The sequence below is a fragment of the Ailuropoda melanoleuca genome, chromosome 8 (assembly GCF_002007445.2).
Source record: "Ailuropoda melanoleuca isolate Jingjing chromosome 8, ASM200744v2, whole genome shotgun sequence".
Taxonomy (NCBI): domain Eukaryota; kingdom Metazoa; phylum Chordata; class Mammalia; order Carnivora; family Ursidae; genus Ailuropoda; species Ailuropoda melanoleuca.
The window spans coordinates 13,511,340-13,536,691 of record NC_048225.1 but is presented as its reverse complement, the minus strand read 5'-3'; the positions used below and the strand labels follow the sequence as shown (position 1 = coordinate 13,536,691).

The window sequence follows — 25,352 nt, the reverse complement described above, 5'->3', positions numbered from 1 at the left end:
CCAACCAGCTCTTCCCTGGGGAAGCCTGGAGCTGCTGCCTGGCCGAGCTCAGAGAGCTGCCAACCCACCCCGCCCCAGGCCCACCACCCCGCGTGCCAACAATGCCCCTTTGTGGCGGCTTATCTCACTCCGCCAAACAGGGCTACCGTTCTTGTCACAATCTTGTTAACAAGGAGGAGACACAAGCCTTTGGGGGGAGGGAGGGGAGTCGGCTGTGCTGGGGGAAGGAGGGGCCCACTCACCTCAAATGGGTACATGTAATCCTTTCAGAAACAAAAGATGAGAGCTTCTGAGCCAGGAGGCTCCCCTCTCCTCTGACAAGTGGGTTTGTAGAGCCCTCAAGAGCCTTCAGGGTATCACTTGTCCCCTGGAAAGTCCTCTCCCAAGGGGGCAAAGAGGGGGACATCCAGAAAACCGTTTTAGCCTGCCCAGAGCATCCTAATTAGCAAAAAGCTCAGTGCAGATCCTAACGAGATTTCAGTTAGACTCTCAGAAGGACTTCCTGAAAAAGTGAACTTCTTCCTTGGAGATAGTGAAGAACTACAGGACTTTGCTGCCCTTCTTCTAGTCGTATTGGCTTTCAGATGGTCCTCCCGGCGGCGAAGGACGGACCAGAGGGCGTGTACTAGAACGGGAGGTGGAAGAGGGTCATCGGCCTGTCTGTAGCTCTTCCCCCAGACCACGCGTGAGAATCACCCAGGTGGGGGTGGCTCTTAAGGAATTCTGCCCCTGGTCCCCACACTGGACCAATTAAATCAGAGCCTCTGGGCATGGGGACTGTGCCATAAGATTTTTTTTTTTTAACTCTCCAGGTAATTTGTACATGTAGCCAGGCCTGAGGACCTCCTTGACCCTCTCCTCCAGGCCTCCCACCTAGGAGAGCAGAATAGCCTAACCCCTTGGTCTCCTGGCTCCCAGACCAGTCTTCTCCCCCCAGTATTCATTGCATTTCTCTTCAGAGAAGCCGGGCTCTTTGCACTCCCATTCCTGGCTACCTGCGTCCCTGTTCCCTGCACTGCTCTGGCCAGTGTCACATTGTGGATAAAACCATAGGCACCTGGGCTAAGTCCTGCCTCTGCCACTTGCTAGCTGTGTGACCTTGGGCAGTTTACTTCTCTAAGCCTCAGTCCAAAACGAGGTGTTTGGGGGATTGAGCAAATTGACGCACCTAGAAGAACACGGGACAGAGCTGGCCCACAGGCAGCCCTCAGCAGCGGAAAACACCGTGAGGACTACAGACTCCGGCCCACAAATGGGGTGGAGAGGGGGCCCTGGCTTCCTTTCCAAATGCAGCATTCCTTGCCTTTTTCACATTTGATCCGGCCTCTCCCAACAGCCAGTGGCATTTCCTTCCTATTTCTTCCACATTCTCCTTCCCACACACACTGCTCCTCTCCTTTGGGTATTCATAACTGAATCTTCCCTCCCCGGTGACTTGGGGACTTGTCAGAAACACCAGCTGAGCTCCAATCACCAGGCGGAAGAGAGGGAGGGAGACAGAAACAGAGGAAGCCTGACTCACTGCCAGCTAAGTCCTGCCCCCAGCCCCCGGCCGGGCCCTGCAGCCTCGCCTAGCCTCCTGGCCCTGCCAGCCCAGCCCCACTCCGGTTTCCAGGCTCCTTCTGCACTCCTCCAGGATTCATCTGCACTACGTCATCCCCACCCAGCTCCCCGCTCCTGGGATAAAGCCCAGAGTGGGAGAAAAATCAACCAGGCAGAAGGAGAAGGCTGGACTGAAACCAGAGGAAAGAGAGCTGCTGACTTGTCAGGGGCCCTGGGGCTTGATCTCCTTCCTGCCGCTTACCAGCTGTGTGACCTTAGACAAACCACTTAGCCTCTCTGAGCCTCCACTTCTTACTGGTAATATAGGCGCTAATAACCCCAGACCACCTCCTTAACAAGAATGAAACTCCTCACAAAGGATGCTGCAGGGCTATGAGAGCTGCAAGGAGCAGACCTGTGAAGTGGGACCCAGAGAAAGGCAGCTGGAGGAGCAAGGGAGGGGCCGAAGGACGTGGTTGACAATCCCCATGGCAGCCTCTAGGTGCCCCAGAACCCCATCTCCAAGCTTGGGGTTGGTCGGAAAGTCTGGGGATGCTGGGGGTGAGCAAGGAAGCAGAGCTGTCTCACGGTGTTTTAAAAATCTATCAGCCTCTCACATCAAATTAAAATGTAAATAGCAGCTGGTCTGGGCAGGACCTCGGGGGTGACAGGAGCCGGCCTGTGAGTAATTTCACAGACAGGAACCGGTTACATCAGATTCTGACAACTGTCTTGTTTCTGAAATTGATTTCCTCTCCCCTCGGCTTGCTGCCCCAGGAGGGTCCCGGAGCGAGGGGAGGGGGTGATTCCGCTCAGCCTGGTGCCTTCCTCCTCTCCGTGGCGCCTGCCAAGAAGGCCTCGGCGGAACCAGGAGGAGAAAATCTGAAATTTCTGCATGACTGTAAGGCAGTGGCCTGGGTGCCACAGGCCCAGCAAGTCTCCTCCCTGCCCTGGAGTGAGTCTAACCGTGGACCTAAGCAGGTGGACCCAGGGCACTGGTGGGGAACAGGAGAGATAGGAGTCCTGCACTTGGGAGCTTTCCACAAATGTGCCGAGTCCTCAACAGAGATGCTTCTGCCCTGGGGAGTCTCCCAGCCAGAGACAAGGGTACAAGGACCCTGCAATGTATGGCATGCATGACGCCATAGGAGGGACAACTGCAATGACATGGCATGTCAAGGAGTCATCTTGGCCTCTATCGGGCTTGCCCCAACTTGGTCGTGCATAGTGCCAGGCACGGTACCGGGTGCTGGGGCTCTAAAGCTTTGAGCTAAACTGGCTCGGTTCACACAGGACTTCCTATGGGACCCCGGGGAAATACCCCACCCTCTCCATCCAAAGGGGCCATACTGGAAGGAGCTATGTATTAGAGGTGGCTGGCCTACCTGGGTCTCCTTGATGGCTCTAGGCCCAGCCCCTCCCTGTTCCCAAGTCCCCAGAGAATCTCCCCCTGCACCCCTCTTTGTAAAAAGAAATTAGGTTTTCCTGGCTGTTAATTGAATTACACTGCAGGAAAGCAGAGAAATTGTATCTCATTAAAGCCTCCTGTGTCCTATTGGAGCATCATGTTGCCTATGTGGCTGCTATTAGCATTTGTCACAGAGGACTCAGCCCTGTGCGTACAATCCCTTCCTCTCCTCCCCTGCTGAGCCCCTAAAGCTGCCGTCCCTGATGCCCGCCCTGGGAGGGTCCTGCCCACCACGGAGAAGCCCCAGCTCTTTGGGGACAGCTAACTTCCGTTTTCCAAAGCCAGAGACTCCGTGCATGCACGACAGACGGACAGACGGCAAGAAGTGGCCTTCCCCTGCCACCCCAGTAGCAGGGGCTTACAGAGGGAAGAACTGCCTTCTGGAAGCCTCGGTCTCCTCATTTGAAAAATGGGGATAATAAGACCTCTCACGGTTGTCGCTGAGGGGGGATCATGGAGCAATAAACCAAAGGCAAGCATCTAGCTTATTGCCTGCTGCATCATGGGTATCCCAGGCCCAGGAGGCCACAGAGCTTGCTCAAGAAACACGGCAGGACCCAGGCTTTGGAGCGGGAATAGGAACAGGACCTGCTTCCCATGAGTTAGTTCAGTTAAAGTCCTAGAATATTGTCAACACATGGTACGTGGTAAGTGCACAGTAAAAGGTAATCATAAAAGTGTGTGTGTGTGTAGAGCGAGGGTGCACTTAGGCAATGCCGGGCTGTGGGTCGATGTGCCTTAGACAACCACATCTGGGTACTGACATGCTGCTGACAGTGGCATCATGTTATGTGTCTGTGACACCGTGTGTGAGTGTGGGGTAAGGACATCAGAGCACAGGCAGTTACAGTGACTGTGTTTGCAACTTTGGGGTGCGTTTTTAGCACTGATTGCATGTGTGTGTGTGTTCCTGTAGGTAGGTGACTGAACATGAACATCTCTAGGGAATTCTTGGGGGGGTCTGCCTTCAACCCAGAAAGCCCTCTGGGGCGCAGCTGAGCCTCGGTGCTGTGAGGGTTCAGGTTCACTTGTGTTGATGACTGTGATTCAGTGGAGCGGAGACCTTGTGATCCAGAGCACGGAGCAAACAGGAGGCGGAGGGAAGAGGAGAGCAGGTGGGGCGGGGCACCGGCCGCCCTGGATCCCCCTCTCTGAGGGGGCTGTCTTGTGAAGCCCGTCTGTACAGCAAGAGAGGGCCAGGGGCCCTAGTCTGTGGGCACAGGAAGGCACTGTGGCTCTTGGAGGCCAGGGACAGAGCAGGGGAAGGGGCACAGGGGTAGAGTTCTCCGTTCTGGTGTGGGCAGGGAGACTGGGTAGGGCAGAGAGAAGAGAGGAGGCAGGTTCCCTGCTTCTTGCTGAGGACAGAGGGCTCAGGACTCCTCTATGCAAGGAGAAGGGTATGCTGATTCACAGAATTGCCTCCCGAAACAGTGGGCTGGCTTCTCAGACCATCTTTCCCTCTCTTCAGAGACTCAGACTCCCCCAAGGACAAGGTCGTCCAGTCCTGCTGGGATCTCCTCTACTGTGCCCGAGATTGCCGACCTCTAGTGCAGGGACTCACTGCCTCCCACTGCAGCCCTTTCCCTAAGCAGCGAAAACTACCAGCAGATTCCTTCTCAGATTCCAAAGAGGAGGTCTGTCCTTCTCCCTTTATCAAAGAGCTCTTGTGTTTTATCCCCATCCCACTTACTGCAAGTTATAGATTCCCAGTTTTCACCCATTCTTCAAATAGCACGGTTTGAAATGTGCCTATCTTCCTGGTCACACTCCAGCTTGTTAATGTCCTCTATCAAGGGGGGTGCCCAGGACGAGCCCTCGTGAGTCACCTGGAGCTTGTGCTTATAATGGTAGAGGACAGAGGACTCGTTCTCCCAGCATTGTCTTACCTTCCATCTCCGGGGTTACAGCTTTGTGTGGTAAGCACTGCCCTCTGCCATCAGACCGCTTCTCGGATGCCCTGCTGTTCACTAGCTGCGGGACCCATGAGCAGATCGCTTTCCGGTGTGCCCTCAGTTTCTTCATGTGTAAAATGAAGGACGTGGGTAGATGCCCCACACCCGTGCCATTCAGCAGAAACCAAACTCAAGCCACACGTGTAATCTGAACGCTTCTCGTTGTCGCATGTTCAAAAAGTAAAAGGAAACAGCTGAGATTCATTGTAATAATACACAGTCGACCCTTGAACAACACAGGGGGTAGGGGTGCCAACCCCTCAATGCAGTAAAAAATCCAAATATAACTAAATCTAATGACTAATAGCCTACTGGAGACCAGAAGCCTTACCGGATAACATTAACAGGCGATTAACACCTGTCTGTGTGTTGCGTGTGTATGTATGTGTTGTATGTATTCTGTGCTGTATTCTCACGGTAAAGTCAGCTAGAGAGAAGCAAATAGCATTAGGGAAATCATAAGGAGGAAAAAATACATTTACACTGCTATTCAAACCCGTGTTGTTGAAGGGTCAACTGTGTTTTATTTAACTCGATGTAGCTAAAATATTAACATGTAACCAATGTAAAATTATTAATGATACATTTTACATTATTGTTTTCTTCCTATGTGTTTGAAGCCCAGTGTGTGTCTACCCCCACAGCAGATCTCAGTTGTGCAGAGACCCCATTTCAAGCTCCCAGTAGCCCACGTGGCTCGTAACTGCTGTATTGAACATTGTCTGGGCTCTGCGACTCTAGGGCTCCGTGATTCTGTGGAATAGCCTGGCAAGTCACATCTTCGGGAGGTCCTGTGTTTATCTGATGCTTTTCTTGGACAAGGAGAAGGGCAGGACAGCCCTCAGGGTTCTCAAGCAGCTGCCCTGTAGCAGGCGCTTTACCTATGTGGACACTCTTTGCCCCCGTGACAACTCTGCAGGGGAGGTAGCCTGGCTTCCTATCACAGGTGATGACGCTGAGGCTCGCAGAAGTTGACCGCAGTGTGTTGAAGGCTACATAGCTGGTGAAGACACAAGTAGAACCCCCACCCGCCAATCCCTTCAAGCTGGTGGGGAGCCACAGCAGCAGTCTCCTCTTCTTATGGGCTCCCCTGAACATGCTCTGAGCTTTGAGGCCGTGGGGACAGCATTGGGTTGTGTTGCATAATGCTCGTTGCAGTAACGGTGGGGAAGGGAACCCACCCCAGGCTCCAGATGTGGTTGTTACTCAGAGCTGAAGGACCAAGTGGGATCTCTGGAGGTCTCTGGTTGCCTCATGTCTGTCTCTTTGAACACACATGATTGGGAAGACTCCCTGAGGTGAGACTGACATGTATGGATGCGCAGGTTGTGCACTGCTCAAAGGTGCATAGCCTAAGGGGCAAGTGCAGTCTGAAACCCAGTTCCTGCTCCACTGGCCAAACTATGGCTCTTGGCACCGGGCACAGGCTAGCCCAGCACCGCCTAGAGAGCAAAACAGAGATGTGCTGCAAGTTTCTTGCTCTGATGCAGAGCCTTGAAGTCCTTCCAGAGAAAGACTCTTCGTTTCCCCCTACTTCCTCAGGCCTCTGACCTCTGCTGAGACTTGACCGAGTTCCCACCCCACCCCCGCGCGCACACACACACACACACACACACACACACACACCCCTCTGCATGGACATCCCCCAGCTCCTCCATGGTTTCAGCAGCATCTCAGAAGCAGAACTCTGGGTCCCTGGCCCCCATCTCTGACCATTCACAGCCCCGGGGCCCTGCCCCCACACCCCTGCATTTCAATCCTCCAGAGCGTAAGTAGAGGCATCTGCAATGCAAGGCCCGACTTGTTGATGTAAAATCTTACTCTATATTCTACCCAGGTTTATATGAGTGAATTATGCAAATCTTTGATGGAAAATATTCCTCCACACATCCTTGAGAGTGTAAAACCTTAGTCAATAATTCATACTTGGATGTCTCTGACTGCAGGCTTTTTCTTCATTATAACTTGCACCTCGTTATTTGTCTTGCGCGTTTTATTGTACAGCCTGGTGTAATGCTGTGCGTTATAAAATTCATCTGCTTCATTATTTGATGAGTTGGGACTGAGGATTGGCTGAGAGGCTGGCACAGGGACTGGGGGCCAGGGCTGCCCTCTGTGTCAAGTCCTGTATGACAGTAGACAGAGGAGGTAGCCGGCTGCACGCTGTGACTTCAGGGGTGCCAGACACCGCCCTTCATCCCCCACACCTGCCCCAGATGTCTCCTCGCCCGGCGACGGGTGTCTCAGGACACATCATTACTGCATGGCTTCCTTTGTCCTTAGAAGTCAGGTGACCCAGGAGACTATGCTGGGAAGAACTTTGTCTGAGTAGGTCTTTAAAGCTGGAGGGGAGAGAAATCCTGAGAACGTGGGGAGGGAAAGAAAGGGTCAGCCACTAAAGGAAAGTAGGGACACCGTGCCCCCGAGGGGAGCTGGGGGCTGGTTGGACAGAGGAGACGGGGAGCTCTCTTGCACAGTTGGCCAAGCAGGCTGGTGGTGGGGTATGTGAGCTGCAGCTTTGCAGAATTCAGTGTGAGGAGCGGTCCTCTCCCCACCATGCATGGGGGCGGGAAGGGGGAATGGTGTCTGATTCTCACAGTCTGACAGGCAAGCATTGCCCAGCCCTGTGTGTGGGCTCCGGGATGGCTAATGGGCACTCGTGCGGGGTAAGAGCCCCTGGGGACCTGTACTGTGAGAGGCAGGTTTTCCCAGGAAGGTAGTGAGGAAAAGGCAAGGACAAGGACAGTCCTCCAGCTGCATCAGACCCCTCACCTTTCTGGGGTCTGCCTCTGCTGGAGGGGGTCGCACTGGCTAGGGTACCCTTTCCTCCCCATGGACACCCTGCTGGGTCTGGCGTGCATTTCCCCAGCATAGTACTTACCATTCTGTGCTGGAATTGCTAGTCTTGTTGTCTGAAACTCCTTGAGATCCCATTTGTCCTATTTGCTTAGAACCCAGCACAAGGCCTGGCACATAATCGGTGCCCAAAAATGCTTGTCAAATGGCTGGATGGTGCCTTCCCAGATGGCCCTCAGTCACAGGTAATTTCTCCTAATACCTCTGTGCAGCACTCTTCAGATCGTCCTCATTTTCGTGTTGCTCATGCAGGTGTCTTGCTCCCCCTCCCTTCTCTCCTCTCTCCCCTCCCCCTCCTCCCAGGCAAAGACCCTGGCTCACATCATGTGTGCCCCCCCCAAGCCTGGCTCTGTGCCATGCAATGGCATAGGCGCTCGATGCGTATTTGTTGAATTGGATGGAGGAGAATGGGGGCGGGATTTCACTGGCATTCAAGACCATCTTTCCCTCTGCTCCTCTCCTCCTGCTGCTGCTGGCCAAGGTGCTCAGGCCCACGAGAGATGGCCCAGGTCAAGATCTAGGTGCTTCTTTTCAGGGCAGAGGGAGGGGTCTCGTGATAGCCAGCTGGGGCCTTGGTTTCTTCATGGTGATTTTCCCAGGTCAGCGGTGGGGGTGGCAGTGGGGAGGGTCACAGACTGGTTAGCACTGCCGGGGCGGGGGGACCTTAATCACAGAGATGCTGGCCAGGCTTTTCTGTTGCATTCTGTTGGGAAGAACAGGGGAGTTTCTCTGCAGTTTGAGAGGAGCAAACCGGCTGAGCCACAGCCTTGCCGAGAGCCTGAGCCATGAGCACAAGGCAGAGGCCCCTGTGCTTTAGAGCAGGCCTCCTAACCTGGGGTCCAGAGACCACCCCTGCCCCCAGAAAGTCCATGAATCTGATTCGAGGAGTCCATGAATTTGGGTCGGAAAAGAGCACATCTTTTCTTCCACTAACTTATAACTGAAATGTCATATTTTCTTCCATTTTGACTATGAACAACAAAGCCCAACAGTAGCAGGACCTGGGGCTCTCGCGGGGAGAAATCCACAGATGTTTCCATACCACCGTTGCTGCATGTGTTGCCAGATATCATTCGTGCTCAGCGCTGTTTCAGAATTGTGCTACTCTTAACTCAGCCCTAGATCGTATTTGATAAAGAGTAATAAAAAACATATATTGATGTGTGATATACTATATGAAAAGTTTGCTTTTGAAGGTTTTTAATATTTGTATAACCATACTTCAATATATCTGGTTTCCTTTGTAATTCTATGTATATTGTGCATTTTAAAGCATTCCGGAGAGGGGTCCACGGAAAATGAGAATCCCTGGCGAAGAGAGAGGCCACTCCAGTCATGGGTGGGGAGGGGGAAAGGGAGACAGGCAAGTGGGGTTTCCTACAGCACCGCCCCACGGGCTTGATTAATCAGACCCTGTCCCCGGGGCTGAGGCACTCCGTGGGGAGGGGCAGCGGGGGCGGGGCCTCTGCGCAGGGCACACGCCCCTTCCCCAGCCTGGCCTCCCCCTTACTGGGGCCTTCTGCACCTCCTCCCCTCGCCAGTCCCAGCCATGATCACCTCCCATCCCAACACCACCATCGCCATCAAGGGTCACGCAAAGGAGCTCAACTGCACGGCGCGGGGTGAGAGGCCCATCATCATCCGCTGGGAGAAGGGGGACACGGTCATCGACCCCGACCGAGTCATGCGGTACGCCATCGCTACCAGGGACAACGGCGACGAGGTTGTCTCCACGCTGAAGGTGAGCGACCATGCCCCAGTCTCAGGGGGACCTCAACTCTCAGAAAGTGGGGATCCCACAGTTTTACATCTGTATCTAATGGAGGTAAATGGGGATCCGGGAGCCCCTCCCCCAACCCCAAAAATCACCTTCCCTTTCCTGCCTATTCAGGAACCTCTGCCTTAGAACCTCACTGTCTCCTTCCTGACAACCCCACAGCCATTAAATATGTGGAACCCTCAGCCCTTCTCCCTTTTCTGGAACCCCTGGTCTCCATCCTCCCTCCCGGACCCCTCAGCTCCTCCCTCCCTCTGGGACTCCTCAGTTCCTCCCCTTTTCCTGGGACCCTTAGCCATTCCCTCCCTCTTGAGACCCCTCCGCTCTTTCCTCCCTTCTGAGATCCCTCAGCCCCCTTGCCCCTCTCTCCTGGGACCCCTCATCTTCTTTCTTTCTTCCTCCTGGACCCCCTCAGCCGCTTCATGCCTGGATTCTTCCAACCTCCATCCTTGGAACTTTCTGGGAAGAGGAGACCTTAACAAAGCCCCTTATGTGTCCCCCTCCCAGAAGAAGTGGCCTTGCTGATCCCCACAAGAGTGGATCCCCCTCAGCAGACAAGTTCTAAAACACTCTCCCCATTTCCTCCCTCTCTCCCCATCCTCTGCCCCCGCTGGCCACCTCCCAGCTCAAGCCAGCTGACCGTGGGGACTCTGTGTTCTTCAGCTGCCATGCCATCAACTCATATGGGGAGGACCGGGGCTTGATCCAACTCACTGTACAAGGTACCCTCACCTGTCCCACCGTTCCTAACCCTTCCCCAGGGAGCCAGGTGCCCACTGCTGCCTCTACCACAAGGACGGGGGCATCACCCATGCCATGGTGGAGGATGATGGGAAATGGCCTCTGGGAAGAGCCTTCCTCCACTCTCCCTTCTGGCCAGAGTGGGGCAATAAGGGCCCTTCCAGGCACACTTCAGACAGCAAGGTTTACTGTGGCCACAGTCCCTGTGGAACACATTGGTGCTTCCAGAATTGGAGCTATCTGGGTTTGTGGGCCCAGACCCTGGAGGAGATGAGAGAAGAGAGAGTCGAGCTGGGAAAAGTTGGGAGCTCTTCACAGAGGACAAACAGGCTATGAGGTCAGAGGAAATCCCTACAAGAGGGCCTGTCCTCCCCAGGCCAAGGAAGAGAGGGTAACAAAGCAGGAGACCAAGCTTGGTCCCCTCTCTGGCTCTGAGCCCTGCTGCTGGGCGTCCCAGTCCCACCTGGCCCAGACCCCAGGGTTCAGGGCTCTTGGGTAGACCACAGTTGTCACCAACCCCCAGGGATACAGCAGAACCCTGGTCTTCTCTGGAGATGGGCAGGAGGCCACGCTCTCTGCTGCCGTCCTCACTTCTGCTGCTTTCATCTGCCACTCCCCAGAGCCCCCTGACCCCCCAGAGCTGGAGATCCGGGAGGTGAAGGCCCGGAGCATGAACCTGCGCTGGACCCAGCGGTTCGACGGGAACAGCATCATCACGGGCTTCGACATTGAATACAAGAACAAGTCAGGTAGGGCGAAGGCTCAGCCCTCCACGGCTCTTGTTCCCATGCCCAGCCTGTGCCCCTCTAGTGGGATAGTCCCTGAGCCTCCGAGCTGCCCATCTAAGGCAAACACACCAGCACCCACCAGCGTATGAGCCCTTGTGGCTTCCTAAGGGAGGGACTCTGGTTGGGCTAAGAATTCTGAGAGGGGGCAGATGGAACCCCAATTGATGGGGAGGGAGTGTCAGCTCCTCTTTCCAGGACTGTCCCCAGACCAAGACCCACAAGGTGGTCTGACTTAAAGCAGCAGAAAGGCCCAGAGCTAAGGGGCTATGGGCTGTGTCTGTGGGGTCAGAGACATCATGGGTTTGTCTAGGTCATCTGGGCACTCCTGGTTTGGGATGATGCGGATGCTTGGGGGTCAAAGAGCTGGTCCTTGCTGGTCTCTGGGAGATGGAAAAGGCTAGATCTAAGTGTTGTCCTCCTAGTAGCCCTTCAGAGCCCTCCCCTGGAACCCTCGCTAGCCTCCATGAGGCTGCTTGCCACTGTGAGGCCCTGTGGAGCAGAGTGAACTATGGGCCCCCAGGTCTCTGGGGAAATGGGGCAGGAATGGCAAAGAGGGGGCCTCAGAGGGGACAAGAGGCCCAGAGTGGAACAAGCAGGGGTTCGTGTTTGTGTCTGTGTGACTGTCTCTGGAAGGTATATGAGAGTGGGCCACGGGGGTTCCCCTGAGAGGGCACCTGGGGACCCCGACATGCAGGTGAAAGGAAAACCTTCTTCTCATTCTGGATGGTTTTGTACATTTGAATTCACATTAGCTTATATAAGCTTTTCAAAACAACTTAAAAATCAAACGCCACAAAAGAGTCTGGAGCACTCAGCGACCTCCCCAGCCCCCCTTCTGCCACCAACTCCAGCTCCTTTTCCAGGTCTTAGGGTAGATCCAATGTTCTGTTTCTCCTGAGGCCTTCCAGACCCTTCCTCTGGTCCTTAGCACAGCATGTGGTCAGTGGCTGGCTGGGTGTCCTCTCCTCTGGAGGGACCGAGTCCTGGTCCCTGCTGTCTTCCCAGCACCTGGCACACGGCCCACCACGTGGTGGGCGCTCAGCAGAGTGAGTCAAAGTGAGACACGGCAAAGCAAACCTCTAAGCTGCATATGCAGCTTTTGAGAAGCAGCTCTGTCCAGGATAGTGGGTCAGTCACCTCTGATACATGGTTCGACAGAGTTCTACATCTCTGATACGGGTCCTACAGCTACCCTCAGAAGCTTACGGTCTGGCTGGGGAGAAAAGTCAGGTGGCAGCCGGCCACCCAGGAGTCCGCCCTGAGTGCAGGAGGAAGGTGGCCGAGAGGAGGGCCTACCACTCACAGGGGCAAGAGGGAAGTGTCTCCCTTGTCCCTGTAGATGCCACGTTGAGAGCTAAGACTTGAGGACTGAGAGGTGATGGGCCTGGATTCCGGAAAGGGGAAGGGCAGAGCCTGAGTGGGGTGCAGAGGGCTCTCGGATACAGTTCTTTTTTTTTTTTTTTAAAGATTTTATTTATTTATTTGACAGAGAGAGACAGCCAGTGAGAGAGGGAACACAAGCAGGGGGAGTGGGAGAGGAAGAAGCAGTCTCCTAGTGGAGAAGCCCTATGTGGGGCTCGATTCCAGAATGCCAGGATCACGCCCTGAGCCAAAGGCAGACGCTTAACGACTGAGCCACCCAGGCGCCCCTCTCGGCTACAGTTCTTGGGCAATCAGACTAAATGTGTTCTGGGGCCAGGTTGGGAGGGGGCCTCTGGGCTGAGATTTTACTTTGTCGGGGAAGGTCACTGAGAGCCACTGATAGTGCCTGAGCCCCCAGGGAGAGATCAGGGTACCATGGCACCCTGGCAAGATTCATCTGGTGTCCATGGAAGAACAGGTATCTGGGAAGTGAGCAAGGAGGCTGCTGCAGGCTGTGGCTGGGAAGAGGTGAGGGGCAGCCGGGCCTCGGCAGAGACACAGGGCCCAGAGGGGAGAGGAGGCTGACTGTGTCCATCTCACTCCTCAAGACTTCCCGAGGCTGGCGCGGGAGCCAGAGAGGATGGGGCGGGTCTGCAGGCCACATCCCCGCGTAGTGGTTTGCGCCCCATCTCCCTTCTGGGTGGCCATGGCTGGTGGGGCTCTGCTCCGTTGTTGTCGGAGGTGGGGAGTGGATGCCTGGCTTGTCACTCGCACCTCTGCCCCCCTGCTCCTGGTAGCTGCCTCCCGGCCCTCCTCCCCCATGCTGCCCCAAGCCCGTTTGCCCCCATGGACCACGCTCTAATGTGTGCAGCCTTTCCTGGGGCACCATGGAGCCAAGCAAAGCTGAGAACATCACACATCTGGAGAACAGTGCCGGAGAGGCGGGCAGGAAAGACGCTACTTTCAGGGCACATCCACATCTTCCCCAACCCCCCTCTGGCTCTCCTGCAAGATGAGAAACTGCCAGACCCTACCCCAGAGCTGGGGGTACCGGGATGGGTGGGCAGAGTGGAGGGAGGGGTAGCAAAGACTCTCCCCCCAATAAGGGCTTTGCACCTGTAAAAAAAAACAGATCATGGGCTCAAAGCATGGAGCAGCCAGCTGGTCCTTTCCCCTACCTTTGTGTCGAACGGCTCCAGACCATCCCGCCCCAGTGGGCATCTATCCCCTCTCCCGGTGGGCATGTAGGGAATGGCATTCCGAGGGAGCCGCGGGGACTTATGACCTGCACCCAGCAGAAGCTGGAGCACAGCGCGGCTTCCTCGTCTGTAAGGCGGGAATGGTAGCGCCCGTCTCGCAGGATTGTTGCGACGATGGAAGAGAAAGCGTCTAGCACAGGCCTGTGGCAGACCTTTCCTAAGCGTGAGCTCCTCATTCCCTCCTAACTCACAAACTTCACGTGGCAATTTCTAGTCCTGTGGGGCTTGCAGGCCGAAATCGATGTCTGTCAGTCAGCAACATGGACTGAGCGCCAGCAATGTTTTGCAGAATCACGCGGCAGCCATGTGGTAGGGGAAGAAAAAGAAATAAGAGGCAGAGTGTTGCCCTTGGAGCTTACGGTGCAGTTGGCGTGAGAACATACATTGCACACACACACACACACACGTGCACGCCCTCAGAACCATTACGAAGCACTATCCAATCACACGTAACACACCACAAGCTATATTATGTGGGAACTGGAAAAGATATCCTAGGGAACAGGTGGGTGACTCAAAGGAAGGAGGGGGCTGAGCACGCGCATGCACGTGTGTGTGTGTGTGTGTGTGTGTGTGTGTGTGTGTGTGTGTAAGTAGATCTTCTTCCCCTCATGGAATAGTGGAACAAGAACAATTTTCAAAGCAGAAGACTTGGGTTGACCAAGTGTCAGAGCTGTGTAATCCTCAGCGAGCTACTTTGGACATCTGTTTCTCAAATGAAGCCAAAAAGCACATCATTCTCAGAGTGGTTGTAAGGGTTAAGGGAGTGTTAAGACTTACATGGAAGTGCTTAGCACAGAGCCTGGCACATCCTAACCCTCCATGGGTGCCCATCCCGTGCCTCTGTTCTCCCTCTCTCACTCTCTTCCTCCAGCCCAGGACCACACCCATGCTGGGTCTGGACCAGCTGCTCCTGACCCCCTTCTTTGCCACAGTTTTGTCTTTGCCCGATTTTCTGCCATGTTGCTCGTCATGCTAATTTTCCAAGGGAAATTACCAAGTCTGCCCTTTCTAAACCATCCCGCTCACGCTGACTTCTCCTGGCCCCAGGCAGTAGAGTAATAATACATGAATGCTGAATGATAAATAGCACCGTCCACACAAATCTATCAGATGGCGCAGTGCAGTTTTAAAAATGCAGACACTACATTTCGCTTCTGAACCCCAAGCAAGGAGCAGGGATGGGTTGGTTGAGGATGGCCCTCCAAGCCCAGAAGGCAGCCTCATGGTGCGACCTGCCAGCCACCGTGGGGTGAGCCTGCCTGGTGCACTGTGGTGTTCTGTGTGAGCTGGAGCATGGCTGTTGGAGGGACGGGTGTTGGGATGTTGTGAGCTGTCGTTGTGACCCAGGGAACCTCCTCTCGGTGCTGCAGAGAAATTGCCATTGGTGGGGGGGGGGGGGCTTAGGGCCATGATGCAGGGAGGAAGTCAGAGATGCAGAATGGATTTGTTTCCCAAGCGTGGGCAGATAAATGGTGCAGATATGGCTTTTGTCCAAGCTGCTCCCCTCTACAGCAAATGTGTCTCCTAAAAAACCAGAGGATGTGGGTCCCCCCCGGCAAGCAGCCCACAGAGTAGAAGGCACTGACATCTCCCCAGCCACTTCCTTATTTTTTTTAAGAAGAATATTTTGCATCAGAAACCCTTTGATGAAGAAAGGGAGAGGGAGCCCTTAATGAAATATGTTAATCTGGGTATGCCAGGCTCATATGAAAGAGAATATTAAAAGAGACAATATTCACCAAAGCCAGCTCAGTACTCGGAGAGAGCTAAAAAGGAAAGAGAAGAAAATAAGGCCCCTAATTTCAGCTATTCAGGGTCAGAGAGATGGCAGTGATCAAGTTTGGAAAATCAGCTAGAGGCCTTCAGATTTGACTCTGATGCATTAGCCTGGGAGGGTTGTGGCGAGAGAGTTTTTGTGCCAACATCAAAGATGATTTGGGAACACAGGTCAAATCCACCTGCACATGACTGGTTTTTACAAGAGAAAAGGGGGCCACCCTCCCGTGATTGGCAGCCTGAGTGTGGCAAGGAAGGGAAAGGCAAGGCAAGGGTATTTGTTGTGACTACAAAATGCAGAGAAACTCCAAGTCCAAAGGAAAAGACAAAAAGGGGCTCTGATCTAACACCAACAGTGGGTTATAAGTGCCCAAGCACATGCCAAGTAAGGGAGACAGGAAAAGATTTAGACGTGGTTCCTGCCTTCAGGGAGCTTAGCATCTCTTTGGGCAGTTGCTGCTGAAACGATGAGCCCTGGACAATAAAGAGGGCTGAAAATATGGTAGGAGTTCAGAGGAAAAGAGTGGTGAAAGATAAAGCCAGAAAGGTATACACCAGCCAGAAGTTGCAGGGCCTTGGGTCATGTAAAGAAATTTTGTTGTCTCCCAAGAGCAAGGAAAAACTGTTGAAGAGTTTTATGCAAGGGGATGGCAGCGTCAGATTTGTGTTAGAGGAGGCCACTCTCAAGGACAAAATAGTGTTTGGCCTGTAAGAAGCGCTTGATCATATTTGTGGGATGAATGACAGCTGCAGTGTGGAGAACAGATGGAAGAGGGCACCGAGTGGGTTCTGGGACGCTAGCTAGTTAGGATGTTATTTTCCTGGTCCAAGTGAGAGATGACAGTGGCTTGGCCCGGGGCAGGGATAGAGATGGAGAGAAATGGAGAGATTCAAAAGATACATGGAACACAAAAGCTATAAGACTTGATAGAGACAAGAGTCAAGAATAACACCTAGCATACCATGATCCCATGAGATAGGGACCCCAGGAAGGTGATGGGTTTATAGGATGTATGGTCAAGACTTCTGTCTTGGACATGTTGACTGTGGACCACCGTTGAAACATCCAAGAAAAGATGTCAAGGAAACAGCTGGCTATAAGAATCTTGAGTTCAAAGGAGACATCCAGCTGGACACAAATCTTTGAGTTATCTGTGTATAGATGGAAATAGAAGCCAAGTGTGGGAAAAGTCTATGAAGTGAGAGAAGGAGAAGAACCTAAGATGGAGCCTGGAAGAACTCCATCTAACCATTAATGGTAGGGTGGGGAAGACATATCTGCAAAGCAGAGAGAGAAAAAATAGTCCAAAACATAAGAGAAAAGCCACAGAGTGTTTTTATCAGGGAAGCCAAGGAGAGAGTGTTTCAAGAGGAAGAGAGAGGTCCAAGTGTTGAACACTCCTGAGAGGCCAGGTGAGAAATTGGGCTTGGTGACATGGGGGTCACCTATACCATGGAGATAGAGTGCTAATATCATGAGGGGGTGTGAGGAGTAAATGGTGAATGTTTACATTGTCCAGCACCACACCTGGTGCATCACAGATGCTTGGTAAATATTAGCACTTCTTCTCCACTGAAGTCAGCTGGTGTGCCCCACCCCTATACTCCCCCATGGCCCTGCTGAAGCCAATAGGTGCATGTAGTCCTCATTGGGGACGGCCCTAAAGCATCTGGGTCTAGTGGCTAGGCGGGCTTGTGTTTCTGGGCCCCATGGGTCTGAAACAATCAGAGAGACAATTCTTGGCAGGCTCTCACCCCCAGGATACTGCACAGACACCAGACTGAAACCCATGCCAGTCTTCCTGTGAAAAAGGCCTATTTACTTGTCCTGGAGCTTCAACCTGAGGGGGAGGCTTCAGGTCACATCTAGAGACTACCGAAATGTTCTAAGGGAATGTGGGCTGGCGGGATGCCATCTTTGTGCTTTTCCTTGGCCTCACTACACCTCACCAGTGCATCTCAGAAAGGAGTCCATACACTTGTCTGGAGCCTTGATTTTTTGCAACTGTTGCCAAGGGGACACCTCCAGATGGCCTTGTCTAGAGGCCAGCAGGGTTTGTGATTGCGGTCCCATAGGACTGTATGTATTTGTATACTTTAAAAGCTCCTGTCTGAGAGGCTGGCTTCCAATCAGCCTGAAAGTCAGCAGGTGCTAAGATCCCTCCCTCTGGAACACTGATGGGTCTTGACACACCCTCAGAAACTGGGACATATCAAGAATAAACTTTGTTTACACAATCACAAAGGTTCAAGAGACAACAGCCAAGGGCTAGGGCAAGGTAAAGCAATCTGGTTCATCTCCTACAAAAGACCACTCTTTCAAGACAGGAAGAGGTGGCTATTTTGCCTAATACATAGAAACAAACACAGAGAGTCAAGCAAAATGAAGAAACAGATATGTTCCAAATGAAAGAACAAGATAAAACCCCAGGAAAAAAAACTTAATGAAATGAAAGTAAATAATGGTCATAAAGATGCTCACAGAACTTAGGAGAAGAATGGATGAACACAATGAGGACTTCAACAAAGAGACAGAAAATATTTTAAAAGTACCAGAAGTCACAGAGCTGAAAAACACACTAGAGGGGTTCACTGGGAGACTAGACAACACAAAAGAAAGGATCAGTGACCTGGAAGACAGGGCAGTGGAACTCTCCCAGACAGAGCAGCAAAAAGATAAAAGAATTTGTAAAAAGTGAAGATAGCTTATGGAACAGTAGCAAGCAGAGTAGCACTCACAGGGCTCCTCAAGAAGAAACAAATGGGCAAAAAACTTAATTGAAGTAATAATGGCTGGAAACTTCCCTAACCTAGGGAGGGAAACAGACATCCAGATCCAGGTAGCTTAGAGAGTTCCGGATAAGATAAACCCAAAGAGATCCACACCAAGACACATTGTAGTTAAAATGTCCAAAATAAAGATACAGGGAGAATCTTTAAAGCACCAAGAGAAAAACAACTTATTGTGTACAAGGGAAACTCCATAAGACTATCAGCAGATTTATCAGAACCTTTACAGGCCAAGAGGGAGTGGCATCATGTAGCCAGAGTGCCAAAGAGAAAAAAAAATTCCACCCAAGAATGCTCTGCCCGGCAAGGCTATCTTTCAGAATTGAGGAAGAGACAAAGAGTTACCCAGACAAGCAAAAGCTAAGTGAGTTCATCACCACTCAACTGGTCTTACAACAAATGCTAAAGGGACTTCTTCAAGCTGAAGAGAAAGGGCACTAATTCGTAACAAGAAAAGATATGAAAGTAAAAATCTCACTGGTAAAGGTGAACATATAGTTAATGTAGTGAATTAATCACTTATGAATCTTGTATGAAGGCTAAAAGACAAAAGTAGTAAAAAAATATCTATAACTACAATAATAAGTTAAGGGATACACACACAAAAAATGCAAGAGATGATGAGAAAAGCATTTAAGCACACCATTAACGAAAGTTATCAAACCACAAGGGAAGAGAGCAAAAGGAGGAATAGAGAGAAACGATGAAACGGTGGAAAACAATTAACAGGTGGTGAGAAATACATATTTATCAATAATTATAGGCATAATTGGGAGATATTGCTGGTTCAGATCACCAAAATAAAGCAGTGCGTATAAAAGTTACGCATATACAGTACAGTAGTCTTTAAGTGTGCGAGAGCATAATGTGTTTAAAAAACAACGTATTGTTTAAAAAAAAAAAGCGCTAACCATTATCTGAGCTATCAGCAAGTCGTAATCTTGTTGCTGGTGGAGGGTCCTGCAGGATGTCGATGGCTGCTGACTCATCCGGGTGGGGGCTGCTGAAGGCTGGGGTGGCCGTGGCAAGTTCTTAAAATAAGACAACAAGGAAGTTTTCCACATCGGTCAACTGCTCCTTTCACAGGTTCTCTGTAGCATGCGATGCTATTTGATAGCATTTTACCCACAGTAGAGCTTCTTTCAGAACTGGAATCCATCGTCCCAAACCTGCCACTGCTTTATCAGCTATGTTTACGTAATATTCTAAATCCTTTGTTGTCACTTCAACAATGTTCACAGCATCTTCCCAGGAGTAGATTCCATCTCAAGAAACCACTTTCTTTGTTCATCCGTAAGAAGCAACCCCTCGTCCATTCAAGTTTGCTCATGAGACATAGCAACTCAGTCCCCTCTTCAGGCTCCACTTCTGGTTCTAGTTCTCTTGCTGTTCCCACCGCATCTGCAGCACTTCCTCCCCTGAAGTCTCGGACCCTCAAAGTCTACACGAGGGTTGCAATCAAATTCTTCCCAACTCCTGTTAATGTTGGTATTTTGAGCTCTTCTCATGAATCACGTATATTCTTAACGGCTTCTAGAATGGTAAATCCTTTCTGGAAGATTTTCTATTTATTATGCTCAGATCCACCAGAGGAATCACTATCCATGGCAGCTATAACCTTATGAAATGTATTTCTTAAAATAACAAGACTCGCAAATCGAAATCACTCCTTGATCCACGGGCTGCAGAATGGATGTTGTGTTAGCAGGCATGGAAACGACATTCATTGTGCATCTCCGTCAGACCTCTTGTCAGGTGCATTGTTAATGAACAGTAATATTTTGAAAGAAATCTTTTTTCTGAGCAGTAAGTCTCAACAGTGGGCTTAAAATATTCAGCAAACCCTGTTATAAACAGATGTGCCAGCATCCAGGCTTTGTTGTTCCATTTACAGAGCACAGGCAGAGTAAGTTTAGCATAATTCTTTTTTTTTTTTAAGTAGGCTCCACACCCAGCATGGAGCCCACCATGGGGCTTGAACTCACGACCCTGAGATCAAGACCTGGGCTGAGATCAAGAGTTGGACACTTAACCAACTCAGCCACCCAGGCACCCCTAGCATAATTCTTAAGGGCCCTAGGATTTGGGGAGTGTTAAATGAGCATTGGCTTCAACTTAATTTCGCCAGCTGCATTAGCCCTTAACCGGAGAGTCAGCCTGTCCTTTGAAGCTCCAAAGCCGGGCATTGACTTCCCCTCTCCAGCTATGAAAGTCCTAGATGGCATCTTCCAATAGAAAACTGTTTCATCTGCGTTGAAATATCTGTTGGTCAGCGGAGCCACCTTCACTGGCTCTCTGAGCTGGATCTTCTGGAGAACTCGCTGCAGCTTCTCCATCAGCCCTTGCTGCTTCACCTAATACTTCCATGTGGCAGAGACGGCTTCTTTCCTTAAACCTCGTGAAACCACCTCTACAAGCTTGAGATTTTTCTTCTGCAGCTTCCCCACCTCCCTCAGCCTTCAAAGAATTGAATAAACAAGAAATAGCAAGTGTTGGCAAGGATGTGAAAAAAGAAAGAGAAAAAGAAAAAAGAAATTAAAAGATTTTATTTAATTATTTGAGAGAGAGCCCGCGCATGCGTGGGGGGAGGGACAGAGGCAGAGGGAGAAGGAGAAGCAGCTTCCCCGCTGAGCATGGAGCCCTACACAGGGCTCTAACCCAGGACCCCGAGACTTGATATTTCCAAGTTAGTTCCTACAAAGAACAAGGAAATTTTGAAGCGGAACGGAGGAGGACTCGATTTTCTCATTCTAAGGAAGTGCCTTGTGCCATAATGAAATCTCTGAGTCTGAACTTTGGAGGGTCCTGTCTGAAGCCTCCATAGGATTGCAAGTGACTCAGGAGAACGCACATGATATCTGTCTCCAGTGTTCCTAGCATTTCTAAACCAAATCCCGCTATCTCAACCACTTCCCTCTCCAATTATTTACATGAGGCAACACAGAACTCTAAAAATGGCTTAGCATAGACTTCCTCGGAAGCGTGCCCAGATTTTCCCAGGCCCCCACGAGCGATGGAATGGCATCTGGATCACGGCGACCCTCACGGTCCATGGGGATTTGGGGCCTCAGTGTGAATGTGACAGAATAACACAGAGAAGAGGGAGAGGCTCAGAGGTTTTTAAGAGACAATAAAAATTGGCCAGATGTCCCTCTGTGGCAGCAACAGAAAACTTAGGTGTCTCAAAAATCATTTCCATTAAAACAGACCTTCCCAAACCATATTTTAAGGTCTGGCTTCTTCTGTGACCCTTGGCCCAGCCCCGTCCCCCTGGGTGTGCGGCTCTGTCTCCTTTCTCCTCACGTTCCAGGGCTCCTCCTTTTGCTCTGAAAAGGTGGCCAGGTTTGGCTTAGAGACAGCAAAGCCTGTTTATTAGGAAAAGGAACATGAGTTTGGCTAAGGATTCTCCAATCTCCAATCCAGTGTTGTGCTCAGGTGAGAAGAGAAGACATTGTAGGATATTCGCATATTCTAGGATATGCTTTCCCAAAACACTGTTTTCTGACAGCACCTTTACTGTTGGTAGGACAGTAAACATTTCAGATCCTGAGTTCCACTTCCAAGTATTGCTGAGTCAGAAATAAGGCATGGAAACTGGATGTTAAGATGGGGGCAACAATATGTTGTGCCACTGAATTTATAGACTTATGACTAGTCTCGAGTAAAGGGTGTAGAGGTCACCTCAGGGAAGATGAAGCTTTAAGTTATGATGAAGCGTCACAAAGTCTTCCTTTTTGACACCAACAAACTCCCAGTACGTCCTTGAAAGCAGGGATCTGAAGCTCTGTCATAGAATCTGAAGCTCCCAGAAGACATTCCATGAACAATGGGGCCAAAACCCAGAGAGTGGACTCACCCACGGAGGCCGGGTTCCTCTAGTGCTCCAACATGACATCCCCGTACACGCCCCACTCCTCATGAGACACCTCTGTGGCCACATCCCTGAACGGCAGCAGTCCCTGGATCTCAGAACAAGTCACCAGGTGGCCAGGGACAGAGTTCATCATTTGACCCAAGATGAAACCAGAGACTTACGAGAACTCGTTGGGACTTAGGAAAGTGTCCTGAATTATGCAATAAGATCATTTTTTACACCATAATATTCCCTAACTCTGAGGAAAGAAGATGACACATGGGCCACAAAAACCACTGTGGAGACTATATTTTTCTGGAAGAGAAATTATAAAATTAAGGCCTCAACACAGGCATACACATTTCTGAGTGTTGTATTTATATCCTACAGGATAAATGTATATTTCTGGGACGTGGGTTAGAAGTGTACTTCCCAAATCTTAATGCACAGGGAACACACTGGAGACCTTGGAAACATCCAGATTCTATCTAGCTCACGAGTTCTGGGGTGGGACTTGAGTTTCCACATTTTTAACCAGCTCATTTTTAACCAGTGATGCCAGTGTCTCTGGTCCAACGAAAAGGTTATATGGAATTTACAGGCCTAATAAGATCGTGAGCATAGCAACAGCAAACCTTTTTGAAAATCTACTATACCCCACATATCTTTCTACTAGTTCTTTATATATTAATGCCTGGGCCACATAAATAATCTGAGAATAATAATATTATCCTTCCTCTTTTATGAGACCATTTTGTCAAATATCCAGTAAATGGTAAAGCCCGGGCTTTGCTCCAATGTGTCTTAACTAGAATTGATCTGAAAAGAACACACAGACCAGCACACAGAAACAGCCCTAATGAACGTCTGTAGAAGTTTCTGTTAACTGAGAAGAAGAATAGAAACACGTGAAGATAGTAACAAGAAAGAATGAATCAAATAATGTTAACCTTTTATGCACATAGGCATATATAAAAATAGGAACCCTGTGCACACTAAAAGGGATAAAGAAGAAAATTTTCCTGTCCGTGAAATCAAGATTATTTTCTGTTGTGTAAATCTTATAAATATATTTTTGGATGATGCCCTTAGTATTTTGCAAACACACTAGGGAGATGAACACCCTGAGATAAAATACATTAGAGCAGTTTTTCTGAGTCTTCTATTTCTTTGGACATTTGTATCATGTGTGCTGAGCGATATTTTAGAAACTTAACACACTTGACATACATTAATAATACGATTCTTGTAGGGTTTGTTTTTTTTTTGAAAATGCAAAGAAGGAATAAAGAAGAGAAAGTCTGTGACATGAGTGTGGAATATAATGGACGGGCCTGAGGCCTGCTGGGTGAAAACCCCAGCTTGCAAAGTTAGCATCTCCATGTAAACAAAAGCAACAGACTTCATTTTGCAAAGCAAACCACAAGCAAAGAGCAACTGAGAAGAAAATGTGATGGTTTATTCACATCTCTCCGTGAAGCCCTCCAAGACCCTCGTTAATGACAGAGGGGGAGATAGTAACTTTATGGTAAGTGGAGGGATCTGACGAGAGCACCTAAGCTAAGTGAGTGAGGTCAGCATCCACTGTAAGGGGACAAATCGGAACCAGGTGACTCAAGCACACAGAGGGACGCGTTATCACTACTGTGATACTGGTAAAAAGAAACGAGAAAGTAATCATCTGAATCTATTGTGAAGGAAATGTCAGTTTTATGTAAATTTCAATCCACCACCCCTCCCATGGTCCGTAACTCTGATCGTGCATTTAAATTCTCGCAAGTCTTTCTTACCAATACAGAGAGCCAGTCTCTTTTAATGAAATGTATATGTATCGGGGCATCTTTTTCTTGGCCCCTCTGTGTTGAGATGCATCGTGTGGGCCTCCTGCCTCTGCCTGCCCGCCTCAGAAATGAACTCACTGACTCGTGATTACTGTCCCTCTCCTAGAAACATGGGCAAACCAAGTATGATGTGTGTGTGAGCTGGCAGCAGCTCCCGGATGCCACAGAGAGATGTGAACACCTGCTACTGCATCGCTAGTCCTTTCCCTCCCAAACCAAGAGGTGCCCACAGCAGGTAGAAGCCCACATATCTGCAGCTCTGCCAGCCACAGAGTGACTCTCTGGGTGGTTGGGGTGTTTTAAAAGACAAGGAGAAAATAATGTGTTTCTGAGCACCCGCAGACTGCCATTTGTGACTTTGGCTCATAAAACCAAAGAATTAAATGCAAAACTGCAGATGGGGAGCTGGGCCAGTGCCCTTCACAGATGCCGAGCCTATGCAGCTAAAAGTGGTGTTTTGAAAACCATCAAGACCTCAATTACCCAGAATCTGAAGGCATGGTATAGTCTCTTCTGGTGAACTGATTCATCAGGTTTAAGCCTGGAAAAAAAAAAAAAAAGAGAAAAGAGTTCTTCCTAACAGTCTTTCTAGAATATGCTTGCCTCCTCTCCTGTTCTAGGGATTAAATAGCAGTGAATGCAATTTAGCCTTTTCTACTGAGAATTTTCAGGATTCTCTACCGTGGATTTAAAAGGCATGGAAAATGAGACTGAATAGTGACATCAGGGCATGCCCCGAGAAGATTTTTAAGCCCTACTATCAGCTTGTTTCCTTGTGCTCTGCCTTTTTTTCTTTTCAAAGTGAAGTGCTGATAAAGTAATCTAGTTATGAATTCTGGGTTTGGAAGATTCTACTGAGACATTGCTGTAACTGCAACCCCTTCACATTTTTCTTGGGAATCCCCTGGTAGGTGCACAGCAAAAGTATAGTGAATGAATGACTGGATTCTTCTGGAGATGAAGAACGTTTACTGTGACAGAATTCCTGAGTGGCATTTATCTGGTATTTTTCACTTTCTACGACTTTGTTGAACAGCCCTGGAATGGGCTGCCAGTCCTCTTGGATGAATCAGGAGCACGGTCATCTCTCTGTTGGTGCCTGACCCCAAAGACTTGGCGTTCTCCTGCCGGTGAGAGAGAGGCTAAGGTGTGGGCTGGGGACTCTGGCACTTGGTCTGTCTCAAAGACCATGTAACACTCAAGACCACCCCCACACAAGTACCCAAAGAAAGGAGCTATGGAGACACACACAGAAGGAGAAACGGAGAGAAGACTTGGCTTCACCCTTGGCACTGGGTGGATAGGGATCTCATGGCTACAACAGGTCACCGATGTAGTTTGGGA

At 50.4% G+C, this 25,352-nt stretch overlaps 1 protein-coding gene across 1 annotated transcript in view; it reads left to right on the top strand.

The window, feature by feature from the left end:
* The window catches only part of DSCAML1 (DS cell adhesion molecule like 1), a 376,149-nt gene that overhangs the window by 296,151 nt on the left and 54,646 nt on the right, over positions 1 to 25,352 (top strand). Inside the window, exons 12-14 of the mRNA XM_034665856.1 lie at positions 9,360 to 9,559; positions 10,221 to 10,317; positions 10,957 to 11,085. Coding sequence (XP_034521747.1) covers positions 9,360 to 9,559; positions 10,221 to 10,317; positions 10,957 to 11,085 — 426 coding nt within the window. The remainder of the gene's footprint in view (positions 1 to 9,359; positions 9,560 to 10,220; positions 10,318 to 10,956; positions 11,086 to 25,352) is intronic.